The sequence below is a fragment of the Stigmatopora nigra genome, chromosome 1, assembly GCF_051989575.1.
Source record: "Stigmatopora nigra isolate UIUO_SnigA chromosome 1, RoL_Snig_1.1, whole genome shotgun sequence".
NCBI classification, from domain to species: Eukaryota; Metazoa; Chordata; class Actinopteri; order Syngnathiformes; family Syngnathidae; genus Stigmatopora; species Stigmatopora nigra.
The window spans coordinates 7180220-7199095 of NC_135508.1; the positions used below are offsets into that span (position 1 = coordinate 7180220).

At 36.5% G+C, this 18876-nt stretch overlaps 1 protein-coding gene across 6 annotated transcripts in view; it reads right to left on the reverse strand.

The window, feature by feature from the left end:
* LOC144180878 (diacylglycerol kinase zeta-like) overlaps positions 1–18876 on the reverse strand; it is a 48073-nt gene that overhangs the window by 20078 nt on the left and 9119 nt on the right. For 2 of the 6 annotated variants that reach the window (XM_077730066.1, XM_077722427.1), the window contains exons 2-25: positions 15141–16314; positions 14488–14596; positions 14293–14388; positions 13733–13810; positions 13006–13062; positions 12846–12914; positions 12697–12768; positions 12499–12615; positions 11947–12018; positions 11486–11584; positions 11336–11418; positions 10879–10939; positions 10511–10624; positions 9886–10023; positions 9417–9495; positions 8876–8931; positions 8034–8096; positions 7868–7941; positions 6995–7106; positions 6751–6837; positions 6354–6466; positions 6138–6238; positions 4402–4481; positions 4212–4256 (exon numbers count right to left, since the gene is read on the reverse strand). In XM_077730066.1, coding sequence (XP_077586192.1) covers positions 4212–4256; positions 4402–4481; positions 6138–6238; positions 6354–6466; positions 6751–6837; positions 6995–7106; positions 7868–7941; positions 8034–8096; positions 8876–8931; positions 9417–9495; positions 9886–10023; positions 10511–10624; positions 10879–10939; positions 11336–11418; positions 11486–11584; positions 11947–12018; positions 12499–12615; positions 12697–12768; positions 12846–12914; positions 13006–13062; positions 13733–13810; positions 14293–14388; positions 14488–14596; positions 15141–16156 — 2991 coding nt within the window. In that variant the 5' untranslated portion in view covers positions 16157–16314. Of the gene's footprint in view, positions 1–4211; positions 4257–4401; positions 4482–6137; positions 6239–6353; positions 6467–6750; positions 6838–6994; positions 7107–7867; positions 7942–8033; positions 8097–8875; positions 8932–9416; positions 9496–9885; positions 10024–10510; positions 10625–10878; positions 10940–11335; positions 11419–11485; positions 11585–11946; positions 12019–12498; positions 12616–12696; positions 12769–12845; positions 12915–13005; positions 13063–13732; positions 13811–14292; positions 14389–14487; positions 14597–15140; positions 16320–18876 lie in introns of all 6 variants that reach the window. The other 4 variants (XM_077710849.1, XM_077709026.1, XM_077714675.1 and 1 more) reach the window with 3 other exon arrangements.

Genomic DNA, 18876 nt, shown 5'->3' on the forward strand with positions numbered 1-18876 from the left:
CCTTTTTTTCTACATGTATCGGAGTATTGTATGTTCCCCTCTAAAGGTATCACAGAGCAGTCAGGCTAAACACGAGGTTTGAGATCAATTCAGTTCAACCATTCAACCATTTCCATGTGTATGAATCGACATCTATTATTTAACTGCATTTGTAGCCAGATTGAATAGGAAATATTTGGACCAGGTAGAATATGGAAAAAGACTAACACCGTCTTTCAATGCTCAAGCCCTTGATGTATTGACATTATATTAAATTACCAAGCAAGAAGACTTTCAGGTGTAATATACCGTATTTTCCCGACTATAGGGCGCACTTAAAAGTCTTACATTTTCTCCAAAATAGACAGTGCGCCTTATATATGGAAAAAACAGAAAACCAAAAACGAAAAACCACCACTGTCGGATATTACAAAAACACAAACGCCTGAACTGAAACAATACTGTTAAATATGCGGATGCCATCTTAGTTTACAATATCTTCCATCATATAGCTCCTCCCCCACTGCAAGATTTTATACAAAAAAATCCAAAACATCAACAATGGCTGGCTCTAGAGGTGACTGTGTAGTGAGTGCTTCATACCTGGAAGTCAATAGCAATAACTGTGTTTTCACAACTATAAGGCGCACTTAAAAGTCTTAAATTTTCTCCAAAATAGACAGTGCGCCTTATAATACAGTGCGCCTTATAATACAATGCGCCTTATAATACAGTGCGCCTTATAATACAATGCGCCTTATAATACAGTGCGCCTTATAATACAGTGCACCTTATAGTTGTGAAAATACGGTAGTCGTTTTCTACACCAGAACTGTCATTGCCCTAATTGAATAAAGAACAACAATAGCATGTCTTATTATTGTGACTGTTCCGCTTCTTTAAAAAATGAATACAAATTCAATATTGACCTGCACAGCTCATTTGTCTGTAATGTCCATGAGAGCTGCCTTCCTTGTATTTCCTTGTGTCTCTTGTAAATTGATAATAAGAGATTCTAAAGGATATTCTTCACAACCTTTTCTTGTCGGAGTGATGTTCGCAATTTCGTCTCTTTTCTCAAAGCTCTGAAAGACTTGGCAAGGCCAAGGGAGACGCTAATCAAAGTGGTGATCGCGCCCTCTCCAGAAAGAAGCATAACCTACTAGCAAAACAACTCAACAATACAAAAAGAAGCTGAAAAACATTCGCTGCGAATAACTCTCGACCGAAAGTGTGAAAAGGCCTGAAGTAAATCACCAATTAGAGGTCAACTTCCAAGCAGAGAACAATAGGAGTCTGGCTGACAGCCTGTATAATTTCTACCGCGGGTTTGAAAAGGACAATAGCACACTACACATCCACCATGGCTCATCAATGAAAACGACAACTAGCCCAAGTTTTCATGTATGCACATCTTCAGGGCCCGTTTACACGGTAAAACGCTGACCGAATCGACAGAAAACGTCCTATTACAGGTGTGTCTGCACACAATAGGGCTCTATGTTCGAATGAAGTCACAAATCTGCATGAAAATGATGTAGTATTCATGTTATGTAGGGCTCAGTACAGTTTTACAATGGCAAATCTGTATACTTAAATTTGGCTGCTATGAAAGGCAAAGTAAGCCTAAACCTTGAGATGACAACTACTGTTGTTGTTTTTTTTTTTTACAGATTAGGCATTTTCTGTCTTGCAAAGGATTCCAAACAGTTCAGGCACAATTTAAAGGATCTGGACTGAAAGAGTGACAATTTAATAGACAGAAGCCATGAAAAGATAAACTGTGTTCAACTAGAAAAACAAAACCCCCTCGCGTGGGTAGGAAAGTCTATTCATTATAGAGTTTGCTGCTCCTGTTTGCTGACAATCTAACGACAAACTGCTATTGTTTTTCCACCTCTGGACCCACCTAGACTGCCTCTAGGTCGGCTCTTAAAGGTCAGGTTTAAAGACCCGATGACACACGGTGTTCACAGCCGGCGGGTTACCTTCACTGGCACATACTATACTGTCTCTGTGGGCGTGCGCTCCAGCTAGTGTACATTGTTACCTTGAGAACTTGTATTTATCTGGCTACCATTATATATATTACAGGTGTCAAAGTGGCGGCTCGGGGGCCAAATCTGGTCCGCACATCATTTTGTGTGGCCCGGGAAAGTAAATGATGAATGCCGACTTTCTGTTTTAGGATCAAATTAAAATGAAGAGTATAGATGTTTATTAAATTTCCTGATCATCCCACTTTTAAATCAATAATTGTAATTTTTTAATCCATTTTTTCTGTGTTTTTAGTTAAAAATCATTTTGTAAAATCTAAAAATATATTTTAAAAAAGCTAAAATAAACATTGTTTTAAATCTATGAAAAAAAATAATATTTAGGGCTTTTAATCCAGTTCTTGTAATCCATTTATACAAAAAAATCTAAATATTATATCTAAATCTGACACCCTTGATATGATTGCCTGATTAGAAATTTGCATTCATCAAACAGGTTTTAAAAAAAGTGGCCAGTAAATATGTCTCTTCTATATACAACAAGTTACAGTACATCCATTTATGCAAGCCATTTTTTAAACTATTTTTGTTTGATCTTGATAGCTATATTTTCTTTGTAAAAAGCACGTGTAGTTTGTGTTGTGCAATGCAGCCTCTTGAGTGTAGGACCTTTTCAGATTTTGTGTGTGGGTGTTTTGTTGTGTGAACTGGCATTTGATGTTTGCTTTTAAAGAATATCCAGCAGGATATTAGAGGAAAGCAAATGTTGATGCCTTGGTGGAAACCTTCGGCAGTCATATGCAACCTTTCCAACAGAATCTTATATCTTTTTTACTTTTGGTGATATGTGAAGAAATTCATTTTTTTGGGATTCTTATCCCATTGTTTTCAATATACATGGATATTTTTTGGAGTCAAGTTTGAATATCAATAAAATGCAATATCTCATGAAATGCAAATACATTTTAAGGGCTTTCATTTTCCCACATTTTAATTTATTAACTACTATTAGTAATTTTTACACCTTCGTATTTATGCAATGGATGCATTAGAAAAGAGTAAAACTAAAACAAAGGTTGAAGGTGTGCAGCACCATAGCAGTCTTCTACTTTTTAATTGCACATCTTTCTTAATTGGTAAAACAGTGGTTAGTTAACCTCTAAAAAGTTACATCCCAAAGTACCCAGATATTGAAAATCGCTGAAATTACAGTACAGTGAACGTATAGAGAGAGAGAGAGAATCTTAATTAGCAGCCTGGATCCAAAGCCTTTGTTACATTTATGGATTGCAATCCTTTGATTGCAAATGACTGGACATAATGTCCTTTCCATTGAGATATAAAGCCCAGGAACATTCATTAATTTACCCAAAGATTCAGCTCATATACACACTAGGGACAGAGGATGATCAAAACATGGGAGGTTGTACTGCAGTAGTGCATGAAGCCTTGTGAGACTAACAAATCTTGTAGGAATATACCATAACATATTTCTTGAAATTGGTAGATAACTGCAAGCATCATTCCACTAAATCATGTCATCAATCATACCACGAAAAATGGTTCCACAACTCTGACAAGGTTTCCACATTTCCTTGACCTTTTTCAATATAATACCGGCTAGTCACCTCCAAAGTCCTGATTACCGTATTTTCACGACTATAAGGCGCACTGTATTATAAGGCGCACTGGATTATAAGGCGCACTGTCTATTTTGGAGGAAATTTAAGACTTTTAAGTGCGCCTTATAGTCACGAAAATACGGTAATTGCTATTGACTTCCAGGTATGAAGCACTCACTACACAGTCACCTCTAGAGCCAGCCATTGTTGATGTTTTGGATTTTTTTTTGGTATAAAATCTTGCAGTGGGGGAGGAGCTATATGATGGAAGATGTTGTAAACTAACATGCCATCTGCATATTTAACAGTATTGTTTCAGTTCAGGCGTTTGTGTTTTTTGTTTAATATCCGACAGTGGTGGTTTTTCGTTTTTGGTTTTCTGTTTTTTCCATATATAAGGCGCACTGGATTATAAGGCGCACTGTCTATTTTGGAGAACATTTAAGACTTTTAAGTGCGCCTTATAGTCGTGAAAATACGGTATATCTAACTGGTCCAGCTAACTAGCCGATGGAATGTAAATCAACAAACAGAAAGTTAAAATCACAAAACGGAATACTACAGTGCCAATGGGGGCAACAGATATCTGAATAACTACACACTCACTACCAACCTGAAGTCCCACATATCTCAAAGAGGTGTGAACAGAGTAGAATTCCTGGGGAAATGGAAAGAGTAAAGAGAAAGAATAGGAAATTTCCTAGATGTTAAAAAAAAGAAAAAGACTTTTCAACATGCCACTGCCCATTTAGTCACGTTGAGCAATGACATCGCCTCAGATCATTTCACTCACTAGGTCTTACCTCTTGTAAACGCTGGATATGTTCTCGGCATGTCTCTAAGTCGCTGTCACCAGGTACCACTATAATTCCCAGGGGAATAGCTGGGGGGACACAGAAACGAAACAATTACTGAACTCCACTTGTTAAAGGAAGGGACAGGGAATAAGAAACTACATACTTAAATACAAGGATTTTGTTATATATAGAATTAGACCGAGATAATGCCTTTAAAACTTTTTCGACCAATGAGAGGAGAGATAAGAGGTGTATTTTTTGGGGGGACAAAAACTGCTATACACAAAAAGAGCACCATACCTACAGTCTAAAATGGTGGTGAAAGCGTCATATTTTAGTTCTGATTTTCGGAGAATATTTCAGTATCAGAACTGGCCAAAAAAATTGCATAAATGATTAAAAAAAGATTTGTTGTATGTAGAATATTTGGGGCTTTTGAAAATAGGTCTTGTAGCACAGATATAGTGATGATTTTCTTCTGATGACTGGACCACAAAGCCCATTTTTCTTTAAGTGCCTTCTTATAGTGCATCTTAAAAAAGCCACAGCAAGTGCTGATATAATATCAAAATGCAATTGAGACACAGAGCAAAATGTATTTTCACCATAGCCACTATGAGAAAAACAATACTTGATCTGCATGATTTTATAAAATGGAAGCATAAAGAAAAAGTATAAAGATGAATAATAAATAATGTACTGGAGCCGAAAACAAAACATGGAAACATTTCAATATATAGTCCCTATTGTGGTTCTTTACTGCAGTATCAGATCATATGCTTCTTGAATTTAAATGCATATTCTTTATCACAGATTAGTCCCACGGCAATGTGATACAAATTTCAGTATATGCAAATCACGGAGGAAAAAAAATCTAACTCCAAAATTTTCAAAGCATAAAGTGTTACGACAACACCATCTTGAGTCAGTGCCCAGAATAACATGTATCGTAAACTGCAATAGTAATGTGCATGAGGAACTATCAATGCATTTAAAGGATCACCAAGGCAAGCTGAGCATCCTCTCAGTTCTGGCCGTATTGGTCTCAAGAACTGTTTTAACCATACTTATGTTGACCACTTATCTATAACTATTTAGTGATTTTGATTTTATCATTACAATATGTTGATTAACTATGTGTTTTTCATTTCAATTCAATTCAATTCAACATTTGACAATGGATGGTGACACAAAAGAAAAGTCTAGACCAGACATGGGCAAACTACGGCCCGCGGACTGCATCCGGTCCGTCAGGCCTTTTAATCCGGCTCGCCGATGTTGTCCAAATAATGCAGTAGCTCTGTCTACTCTTATTTGTTTTTCATGTTTTACAGCCCCTCTATCTTTTTTAAATTGCATTTTAATATTTCTTAATACATTCCTTTTTACTTTACTTCGTAATTCATACTTTTTTACTTTAATGATGAGTGATGAGTATGTTAATACTTTAGTCCTTTTTTCTGCTTAGGTTTCATATGTACTGTTAACGGATGCACTTTTTTATATGTATCATATCTTGTGCTGACCCGGCCCATCTGTCAAATTTTTAAAGTCAATGTGGCCCCCTGGGCCTAAAAGTTTGCCCACCCAAGGTTCATGGGCAGCCCATTGGATGAGTGGGTAGTGCATCGGCCTCACAGTTCTGGGGTCGAGGGTTCGAACCCAACTGAGCATAGGTAGTTTGGAAAAGGAATACAAGAATAAATGCAGTGTCCATGACTGAATGGAAGGCATTTTCTTACATGCTAGTCGCAATTTGTCCTTGTCGTAGTGCAGAGCATCATAGTCACTCATGCTGATTCTGTTGACTCGAAGCCTCAGATTCTCCGGGACTGGCTGTTGACTGAGATACAAACAGCAGCGTAACTATTTTAATGAAAGCAATTATTCATTATAATTATTTTAGAAATTGCTGATAAAGTAGCTAGCACATTTTAAATGTCCAGCACATTACTTACTCATTGAGGTGTGGCAACGATGTCCGCTGTTTGGTTTTCTGGACCATATTGGCCTGGTTTCTAAGGCTTATGTTGATGATTGAGGGAGCGAGTCTACATGGTTCCCCATCCACCTGATATTGAGCAATAGGAATGTGACTTTAAATCCCATTGCCAACATTATTTTCTACTATTACTACTAATATTTGCCTACACTTTCATGAGAAGAAAATGCAAACACCTGAATTGATTTTCATTCAATTATCATCCAGCATGAGAAAACATAATAACGGAGAACTACAGAAATCTGAATATTTAGTACTATAGGGAGATTGAAATCACAAAGGCAATAAGAATTTTGTGCGAATGTGTGTAAAACTCTGTGAGTTGGTGATTCCTCATGTGTTTGGAAGTTTACCTGCACAGGAAGAGGCTTTGTAGTGGTGAGGGTTACTTCATGACACTGACTCAACCTCTCACCATGACCTCCAACCTGAAGAGTAGCCTACACACAAAAACAGAGGGGTTAAAAAGTTTTTGTTCTTCCTTTGTAATCGATAAAAAAAATAGTCCTTAATACTTAGTATTTTTTTAGTGGACTTAAGGACACTAACAGATGAATTCACAACTTATACAAGACAATTATATCATTATTCCCATACCAATGATGTCATGGTGAATCCAATAACTTCAATACATCCATCATCGTGGCGCTGAGGTTCAAATTCATGGTGCTCACCTGGGTTTCCCCAAGGTGTGGTACCTGCACAGTACCTGAAAAAAACGGCACACAGACACATACACTGAGGCTCCATAGCCATTTGTTTTGGATTCAGATATAAACATTTAATTGCTTATATGCAAATATTTAGATCTTTACTGTCTAGTCAATTTATCTTTGATTTTGTGCTAACTATTTCCAAAATTGTGTGTCTCTAGGTAAGTGTGAGAGATTTCAGAGTTTCTGTGCCCAGTAAATGGTAGCAAGGATGGCTAAAAAACTTGCCATATTTTAGGTAAGGCCATAATATAGAAATCCAATCAAATCTAAAAGTTAAGCAGCAAATTAATTACACTAAAGTATTATATTATTTTGACAATCTCTGACTAACATACAGTTTGTAAAAGTGGCGGCCCGGGGGGGGCCAAATGTGGCCCGCCGCATCATTTTGTGTGGCCCGGGAAAGTAAATAATGAGTGTTGGATTTCTGTTTTAGGATCAAATTAAAATGAAGAATATAGATGTTTGTTAAATTTCCTGATTTTACCTCTTTTAAATCAATGATTGTAAATTTTTAATCATTTTTTTCTGTTTTTGGTTCAAAAATAATTTTGTAAAATCTAAAAATATATTTTTAAAAAAGCTAAAATAAACATTATTCACTTACCAGTATTTTGTTTACTACCCATTGAGGCTACGTCTATTTCTGTCATATCCATATAACTTCCATCAAAAATACATTTAAATAATGCTGTGTTACCGGGTAAAGATTACAAAGCTATTCATGGTAAAAGTAGAAGCTATTGTGACAAACCTGGGGATGTTGAGAAAGACCAAACATTGAAGCTTCAAATCCTGAACCTTTGATGTTAAATCTCTCCCATCACACTGGAGGCAAGCAGGCACAAACATACATACATACATGAGTGGGAGTGATTGTTTTTACAGGAGAGGCAACTCCTTGTTTGACAGATACTCACCACCACTCGAATGTGTTTTGAAAGGTCTTTGGAGCTTCCCATCAGGAAATCTGAGAATGCTGTCTGTGTGGCAGTCACAAAGAAAAACCTATAAATGTTTTTATTCCAATGATGTCGGATCCACACTCAAACCCCGTAAGAAGACAAATGGCCGTTCATCATTGTTGGCAGGCCATTAACAACCCATGACAAATGAAGTATTGTTCACATTAGCACATTTACTTGTTGATAATTTACTTTGATTGATAATTGACTTTCTTATCAGAGTTTGCAATACAGCCTCAGTTGTTAGGAGAAAATAAGGAATCTCTTTACGGCATGTGCGCATACACACGTAAAACCATTTAATCAGTTTAAATAATTTATTCTTATTGGATGATTGGTTAGCACGTCAGCCAATGTTCCCTCTAAGCTGCGCGCGTGCGCAATTGCGCAATACTCTCGTCTTCTCTGCACAGCAGCAATCATATGGCGCGCAGTAAATAAAATCCAAACTTTTTTTTACCCCCTGCCCCATGATGGCGCCATTTACGCGGCAGCCAGTGGTTCTGTTCACTCTTATGTTTTACGTGTTTTACAGCATGTTTTACATGAAAAATTAGATGACACATTGACATACACCTGCTTATGCCAGGTGTGATACTGGTGTGCCCATAGCGAGCAATGATGATGTCGTTCACACTGCTACTCAGTTCGCTCAGCGAGGTTGTCTTTCTGCCCAGACCAACGAAAAATTAGAGGGAACATTGACGTCGACCTCACAGATATGGAGTCCTGGGATCAAATCCAGGTCGGTCCACCTGTGTGGGGGTGCTATTTAGTGAAAATATGACTAAACTCACCCCAGCATAGAACATCTTATTCCTGAAACGACTGTTAAACTTCTCCGGGTTGGCTTCTAAGACAATGACAGATAGACATGTGATACAGTTATTGAAAGTAGATAAATGTACATTTTTTTATCAAATATTTAAAGCAATTCACATAAAAAGAAGCTTAACTTATAAATGCATCAGCTATGTTGTATGCTTGGAATTGTAAGTATCAAAAACAAATTCCTATCTATGGATAATTCAGACTGTTCAACAAAAGCATGATTGTGAAATATGGTTGGAAGCCACAGATAATTCAACAAGGCAAGAAAACTTGAGCATCAGCAATGTGCGACCAAAAAAAATACCAAATGTTGAATAATGCAAACTTATTTACTGGCCCATCCAATTTCTCCTGTAAATTTCAACTTGGAAACATATTCTTATGAATAGAAGGCTGTCAGTATGTAAGATCTCATGATAAGTGATACTGGTACTATACACAACCCTCAATCAATCAGTTCAGAGTTGGTTTATTTTGAATAATTAATAAATGTTTCTGGCTTCATACCTCTTGATTCATGAAACTCCAGCGTCACATGTGCATCAAATCCAAGGCTGAAGTAATTATTGAACACATCCAGAGGAAGCTGCACACAAACATGAAAAACATACTCGGCTTGTATTATTTGTAGACTACATTATTTATTTATTCATTCAATTGAACCAGTCAGTAATTCCAAGTAAAACAATAAATATTGAATTAGTACTGAATAATACATTTTTGTTTTTCTTTGAGTAAGAATTAATTTGAGGGAATTTGATTAAGGGATATTATTAGATTAGCAGAAAAATAGTTGTAGCATTGCTATTTTATTGTTATTTTCTAAATCTCTCATTTTCCAAAAATATGAGAAAAGAGTTGAGATGTTTTTTCTTGCCAAATTCATTTGATCAGTCCATGAAATCTCGTCTTTGTAATACTGTGAAGAAACAGTATGAAAGGGTTTTTTCAATGTAACGGTGATAATGTGTCAAACCTTATCAGTTTGCTGCTCATCCACCTCAGCGCCTGCACTCTGGTTAGCTTCCACCCGTAGGTTCCACCTGTCAAGCTGGACCACAGTTCCATCCTCAACATGAGGCAGAATCTTGGATAAAGGTTCGTCTGTATAGCCCTGTGCGGAAATATCAAGAAAATCATTCCTGTATCCACCATAGTACTATGAAGACCCGAATAATAGTAGGCACTGGAATAATAGTAGGGAGTGGAAAATTCCAAAAATAATGAATATTAGTAGGCACCGGAATAATAGTACTACAACTACTAAAATTCATTATTTTTGGAATTTTCCACAGCCTACTATTATTCTGGTGCCTACTATTATTAATTCATTTGGAATTTTCCACTCCCTACTATTATTCCAGTGCCTACTATTATTCGGGTCTTCATAGTATGTGACTTTGCTAAAATGTTCTATTTTACTTTTGACATACACTTGTTAAATTTAAAAACAGATACAATTTCTCTATTTTCTCCTCCATGTTTCTTTTCAATGTATAATCGATACTGAGTCACTTAAAACTAAAGTGAAGCAGTTCCATGGCTTCTTTTTGTTAGTATAAATTGTAAGTGATTTTGCTATTTCTGCTATTCTGACTCACCCCTCCCCAGTTAAGAGTTCTAGCAAGGTCATTTCCTGTCCCAAGTGGTAACACAGCAACAGGAGGTTGAGGATTCAATCCAAGTTCATCGAGGGAAGACAGGATCCATCCCACCTGATTACACACACACGCAAATGCATATAGAAGAGTCAAAAATATTAGAAATACCTTAACAGGACAAGTTACATCATGTACTCGACACCACAAAAAGGCATGAGTGAGTTCTATCAAAAGGGGAAAGTACTACATTTTGGTTCTGATGATACACTTCTATTCACCATAAATGAGAAGCTATGATTGTTAAAAGTAAGTAAATATGGCACATTTGATAGAGCTGCAATTTGATTGTGTTCACTTCAATTACTTACTGTTCCATCTCCTCCGCAGGCCAGAATCCTCAGGTTATGAACTTTACGATAAAGCTCCAAGCTAGATATGTAATCGCAGTTAGTGGTGAATTAGAAATGCAAATTCAAATACAGTGTTCCCCCGCTATTTCGCGGTTCAGCTATCGCGGACTCAGAGCTTTGCGGATTTTCTTTGGAAAAAAAATATTACAAATATTACATTGAAACAACATATTTTACAGTTTTTTGGTTATAACATGAATTTCACTCTCTCTACCCGTATTTTATATGGTGTACTGTATACAGGGGGGTAAAAAATAAAAAATAAAAAAATAAAACATTTTTTTTTGGAATTAAATTCAAATTAAGCATTTTTAAAGGGGAATCCCTACTTCGCAGAAATGCACTTATCGCGGGTGGTCCCGGTCCCCATTAAGCGTGATATGCGAGGGAACACTGTACATCGGTAAATAGTTACCCTTCTTTGGGTCCTCCTTGGCTCAGGTCAAAAACTTGCCTCGGATTCAGATACCACATAAAAGACTGAAGGATTTTAGTGCCCTGTCAGATGAAATAACCCATAATGAACATAGTAGTCTTAAGACTCTCAGGATATACTTTGAAATACCTGATTTCCTCCACTTTTAGGGTTGACAAACACCACCAGTGGTTTCATCAATGAAGAAGAGATAGGCCTGATAATGAAGGGCTTCGACTGTCGTACATCCTGTGAGTAACCAAATTCATTTAAATAAAAATGACAGTACGTATCCTCAGAAGTGGAAATGATAAAAGTCATAAGTCATTCAAAAATAAAGAAAGACATATAAGCACTAGATAATCAAATCAGTGTCAGGGCAATCCCTAAAAAGAGTAAAAATATAGATTTTAGAAGCGCTTTGGAGAAGTACATGTTTGTGAATTGCCAATTTGGCTCATTTTTGTTTCACCATGTTTTGCATAAATATCTTCCATTATTTACTGCAAAAAACAACTAAATTGGCATACTCAATATGCAGTGGTACTTCTATGGAGTAAATTCATTCCTCCTAGAAGTAACTTGGATATTTTATAGTGTTAATAATGTACCTCAACTCCTTTTTTACTGCTTTTCCTCTTGAAGGATGTCCTTTTTTTCTTCTTACTTGTCTTGGTAGAAGCCTATTTGAACGCAGAGAATGAGTCAAAGATGTCTGAATGTATGCCTCACTGACAGTTTGCCTGCTTATGAGCTTTACAAAAACAACAAGGATTACATTTTATTTGCCTTTGTGACATTTCGTGTCCTTATAACCACAAAGTGCTGCAAGTCAACCTTATTTCACTTCCACACCATTACAGAATTATCATTATTGTTTCCAACCCAATGGATGTAACTTAAGGCGCTGAAATAAAGAATGCCGAGACAAATAATGTGCAGGTGAACACCCAGACAGATCTTGTTACATCCATTCATCGGGTGTTTTAAAGCGTTAAGGTCATGAGGATGCATTTTCTAATGCCCTAGTCATGCTGAGATCTGGAGAAGGCTAATGGGACTAAAGTATGCAGGATATGTCTTACCAGTATCATGTGACACATAATATAAACTTACAGGGTTTCTAGTTTCAACTGTGTAAACAAACAATCATCGATTCCTACCTGGCAGCGGCGGACACGAACAATCCAAGAGGGTGGAACAATGAGGGCAGCGTGAACTCCTATTGGACATACTTCCTCAAATTGGTGCAACATGAAACAGGACACCTTGTTGTGGTACTAAAACAGGGAAGTATCACGTTATGAACTTGTTTTTTTTTTACATATGAGATAATATAAGAATACTATTGAGATTCTCACCGCCTGTTTACACCAAGAACAGCTAATGGCAACAATTTCTTTGCTGTGGAATGTAAACTTCTGCTGGAAGCCCTGAAAATACATACCACATTTTTAAGCATTCAAAAAAAATGGTAATAGGAATTTAAAAGAAAAGAAACGCTACTAACCTTGCCACAATGTTTACATTTTCCTTCTTGTCTTCTTCGATGCACCCAGTGATGACGTACAATATTGGACTGGAACACAAAATGAGCAGGATTTATTTTAATTTGTTCTTTTTTTGTCACTTTTCAGTGAAAGAGAAATTGACACATTTGTAAAACTCACCTCTCGACTGGTTTTGAAACTACAGTCCCTGAAAGATGGCTTGCATCTGAAACTAATCTAAAAAAAAAGTAGATAAAACATATAGTTGTGAACAAAGTACTGTACTTTAATTTATGAAATAATTATGAAAACAGTCACAGTATTAATACAAAATATTGCCCTTATTATTATTATTAAAAATGGAATAGTATTTGCTATGATTTATGGGAAAACACACCAATTTATATTTTTGAGCTCTTTCTATACTACTCTCCAAAATGCCACAAGATGGCACTAATACTTGGCCAGAATAGAAATTGACATGAAAATGTCTACTTTTGGACATTTGGTCTGGCAGTTAGAGAAAGCTATCAATCCATGTGAATACACACACACACTACAAGTTTATTCATTCATTTTAAAGGGATATTATATGAGTTAGATCATGTGGGCTTGTCTAGAAAAGTGTTTTGGATTGTATCTTAACTTAAATTCACCTTAAAATGTGATTATTTTATTCCCACACTTGTAGTGTGATGATGTTAGGCATGTGCTATATATGCGTGCATGAATGCATGCTCATTGTATACAAAGTCAATATTAAATATTTTAAAAAAACACTGTTATTCAAATTACTTTTCAAAACTAAAGAGTTATAACGTTTGTTCCAACACTGGTGAAGAATGCCACTAAGCACAAAACAGCATAATCATCCCTGAATATTAATAATAATAATCATCGTAATTACCTTTTCCAGTTGCTCAATACAGATAGTGTGAACAACTATCTTGCAAGCAGCACACTTCCTCCGGGTGACTGACTTTTGCTGTGAAAAGGAAGAAAACAGTAGTTTAAAAATAAAAAAAAATGTCCTTTTTTCCCCTCGCTTTATAAAATGCTGATGGGAGACCGCAGGCATGGTTCTTGTTAAGGCCTAGAGTGGCAGATCAAGAAAAAGCACAGAAAAACAAAGCAGATGGAGACAAAATGATATGATAATGCAGTTAAACTAGTCAAAGGACAATGCACAAGTAGATGGTAATTGAAATCTTACGTGCACTCCAGAAAATATGATAATTTCCACTAATTTCATTGCTGTATTTTGGGTGTTTTAATGGGCCACCATGGGAATAAGATGTGAGGGAGCTATTTAAGGACAAAGGTAACAAAGTAATAACGTTTGAGACAAATAAAGGTAGTCCTGCAGTAGTGGACAGGAATTCAGTGATGTATGGCTAGAAAATAAGAAGGAAAAATGGCCGATGTTTAAAAGAAATGGCGAGATACGTACTAAACAGCAATACTAACCAGCCCTCTGGCAATGCAGTGTTTTTCACCCACGTAGCAGTAGTCTCCAGACACATTAGTCTCAAACCAGATATGATCTCCATACTGAGCAAACTCCTAAAGATGTAGGTATAATAATAATAATAATCATATGTATGAGGAAGAAAGAGAAATAAATTGAAATTGTTATTCAGGTTGATTGTTTCTTTTACTCACAGTCCAGTCGACAGTGCTGCGGATTCTTGCTTCTGACTCTGTTTGAGTCAAGGATGAAGTACTGGGTTGACAGGGTAGGTGTTGCAGACCAGATTTTGCTATCGCTTTCCTGGAAAAAGAAAAAAAAAATGGGGGGGGGGGGGGGGGGGAAATTAAGCCTGGTTCTAATGAACAATCAAAAATAGAGCATTAAATTCCACAATGTAAAGTGTTTATCAAAAAAAGGTACTACAAAGCAGAGGTTCAAGAGTTTACATTACCTTAGTGTTTAGTTAAGGTTGTTTGAGGTTTTTTTTAGTTGTTTTTTTTTTTACTATTAAATACAAGACATCAACGACCGAGATATGTTTTTGTATACAATTTGTATGAGAAGGCATAAACTCATATACATACTCTATTTTGCAAAATTTACAGTATGTTCCCTGAACATAGTGTTTCAATAGAAATCTTTTCATTACAAAATTGTATGATTTATCAAATTGAACTGCTTGTCTTCATGTTTAATTTATAAAAATGCTGTCTATTCTCTAAGGTAGCAAAGGAGGCAGTATAAAAAAAGCATGCACACTAAACAACATCAGGTTCTCAAGCATATGCACCCTTTATCACAGCTTGTTTAAATGGATGTTTGTAAGAACAAGTTTATTACATACGATAGGAAGTTCTCCCATGTTTCCAGATATGGATCATAGTATGTCAACTCCTCCGATTCACTGACAGGAGATGATCTGCTTTTGTTGGGGATAGGTTCATAAAGTAGTGGCTCAGGATCCAATTTTAGATCTGTTAAGGCTGTCTGCCTTAGACTGAGGCAGTTGTTGGAATTCTGAACCGGGGTATTTCGAACCTGAAGACCATTACTCGATCTTCGATGATTATAACGACCATAAAGACCATAACGCATTTCATTGGTACGAAAAATGGACTCAGCTGGGAGGAGATGAGAAGAGTTCCGTCTTAAACAACGTGGAGGTCTGAGGAAGAGTCGGGGTTTAATGCCATGCCTCGAAACCACTTGTGGTAAATGTACTCGATATTTAGGCCCGCCATCTCTTATTTGATTTTGAGCCTCAATTTGGTCTTGGATTTCCTCCTCTTCTTGCACACGGGTATCGTCACCATCTGATCCAGAGCAGGAACTAAGTGATACAATAGATTCTTCGGCTTGTTTTTCTTCTGCACTAACGCCCAGCTGAGCCACACTTGCAAGTAATAAGGAGGATCCAAGCAAATGAGGTTGAATTGAATTGTCTTTGGAGGTGCGACGGTAGCGAAGCGCCCTTCTTCGATGCCCACTGGAGAAGAGTGTGGAAGAGTGGCGTGCATTAAGTTTGTAATGAAATCCACTCCCTTCTTTTTTTATTGAAAAATCAGTTCTTCCCAAACCAGGTCCTTCAGGAGATTCACTTAAGCTGGTGAAGGCACCATCTATAATGGAGTGTCGTTTCTGTCCACTGGCCACTAAAATGCCAACACTTGGGCGCCTCTGATAAGGAAGTGGTGGCAACCCACTGGAAGAACGTCTGGTTTCCAGTAACGCTGCAGAAGGGAGGCCAACACTTGAACGCCTTCGTGCTTTGCTGACCAAAACTGCAGGCTGAGAGACAGTAACCGGGTACTTGTGTCTCTTTTGCCATCGATGAAAATGACGCTGAAAGAATAAATCCATGGTGTTTGGAATTCAAGATGTGCTGGATCATAGTCGCGTCATAATTCCGGGTTTCCCTGTCTGGGGAAGTTCAAAGGTCAGCTTTTAGTGCAGTTGACAGGACAGGAACCAAAGAATGAAGTTGGTCAACCATTGGTCCACCTCACCAGGGAAACAGGCTGTTCTGGAAATTAAACAGCTCAGTAAATTGGGATAAACAATGACTTCAAAAGGGGCTCATTATGTCTATATTACTAACATCAAACAGAAGATTTGAATTATTAACTTAGTAGCAAAAATATATTACAATTTTCCCATTAGTACTATCTTGAAAATCTTGATTGGGTTAATGATGCAATGCTGTGCTGTTCAAAGCATGATTTGTGTTTTTAATATGTAGATATAAGTATTTTCTTTTTGAATGGTTTAGAAACAACCGTGCAGCGTCATGGCAACATGAGAGGTTGTGTCTTTTGTGTAACTGGAATCGTTAGCAATCAAGTGCTGCTTTGCATTCAGTAAATCTGCACAGTGCATATGCAGGTGCTCAGTATTTTAATCAACATTTGTGTATTGGTTACTAGTAAAAACTGGTTTTCCAAAGCATTTGCTTTTTTCGTATTATCTGCCAATATGTCTGCAATTGATAGTTCACTGAAGAATGGGGAATCGATCACTTTTCTTCTTTATTCCTTTGAGTGTTTACTTGTCTGGAGAGTCGAATTAATGGAGGTGTGGTCAAAAGGAGAAGTACAAAAGGTTGGGTGTATATAATTTGCAGGTGAGGTTTGAGAATGACTAGATAGAACCTTTGCACGCTCTCTAAACCTTTAAATGGAAATCTCAACTGTTTCAGTAAATCTTTCATTGAGTTCTAGACTCTAACAACATCTGCATTTATATTTTTATTTTGCTGTTCAGCTTCTTTAAAAAAAAAGTGAACCAGAAAGAAATGTAATAATTAAAAGGCAATTCCAAGAGTCAGATAAGATCAAATGTATAGATATTTATCTGTAATTGCTATAGTTTCATAACAAAATACCACAATTCGTAAACTTTTTTTGTGATTTCGAAGATTAACACAAGATACTGGAATTTCCTTTGACTGTGACAAAATCATGATGATGATAAGAGTTCCCTGTTTAGAAGTAAAGAGCTCCATCTAGAATTTGAAAGAATATAGCTGAAGCTATTTGAAATGTTAAATGTTCAGTTACACATCACATCTGCTACAACGAGGATGGGTATAATGAGATGTACAGAAACAAGAAATTTACGACTAAGCACATTTTTTTGGCATACAAATTACAATATTGTGTATAGTACATACAGCTATAAGGCGCACCGCATTATAAGGCGCACCCTCAATGAATTACATATTTTCCATATATAAGGCGCACTGTATTATAAGGCGCACTGTCTATTTTGGAGAAAATGTAAGACTTTTAAGTGCGTCTTATAGTCGTGACAATACACAGTCACCTCTAGAGCCAGCCATTGTTGATGTTTTGGATAAAATCTTGCAGTAGGGGAGGAGCTATATGATGGAAGATTTTGTAAACTAAGATGGCATCTGCATATTTAACAGTATTGTTTCAGTTCAGGCGTTTGTGTTTTTTTATGTATATCTGTTAGCTCATTAGATGACATGTACCATGGTTTGTGTATGAAGATGCAGGGTTGTCTACTTAAATAATTTTAAGTGTAGTGGGCCTTTGTGTGTGTGCATGTATTTACATATGTGCACATCACTTAATGTGTGTTGTTCTTATGCAACATCTGCTTCCGGAAAATATAATCTCCCATCATGGAGGAGTGACGGAGATGCCAGATGTGACTTCTCTTAAATATATTATCAACCTGAGTTTGTATATCAACAGATGTTAGGTTTTGAAACAACACAGATATATTGCGACATGGGTAAATGTCAAAGGTATTTTTAAATTGCATTTTTATGACTGATCATTCGTGTTCAAACAAACGTCACATTGCTTGGGCTTACACAAAACATTTACATACTTCAAAATACTAACTCAGTTCTGACAGGTGATGGTGGTTAACTTGGTACTATATCTGGCCGGCCTAGTACAACTGATGGACAATGGGAAGCAGGTTCAAAAGTACCTACATGTTGATAACGTTTAGGCCGCTAATGGAATGAAGGATAGCCATGCCTAACCAGTAGAACAAGAACTTGCCTTAAAGTGTTTTATGAGATGAAATATAAAATTGCATTGTACAGTATTAACGAAAGCATTCGCATAATGAATGGGCCGTCCCTATGACAGTTTTTGTCGGACAATATATTTTCCCGTAGAAAAAAAATAAATAAACGTAAAACACGCGTAGTTAGCGCGTTGACCTCACAGTTCATAGGTCGAAAGTTTGAACCCAGGTCAGTTTATATTTTTTCAAATTCTTAAACAAGATTCCTCCATGACTATTTGGTTTTGTTGCATTACTCCAAAAGAACAACTAAATACTTAATAAACATACATCAGAAAACATTTTTTAAATAAAATATTTTTTACACTAAGTTGAAACAGTTGATTCTAAAAAAATAATTATCCGACAGAAAGTATCCTAAAAATTCATCAGAAATTATTTTTTAAATAAAATATTTGTTCAACATTAATTTGAAACAGTTGATTCTAAAAAATAAGTATCTGACACAGTGACCAAAACATTAATCTGAAAATATTTTTTAAATAAAATATTTGTTACACATTAAGTTGAAACAG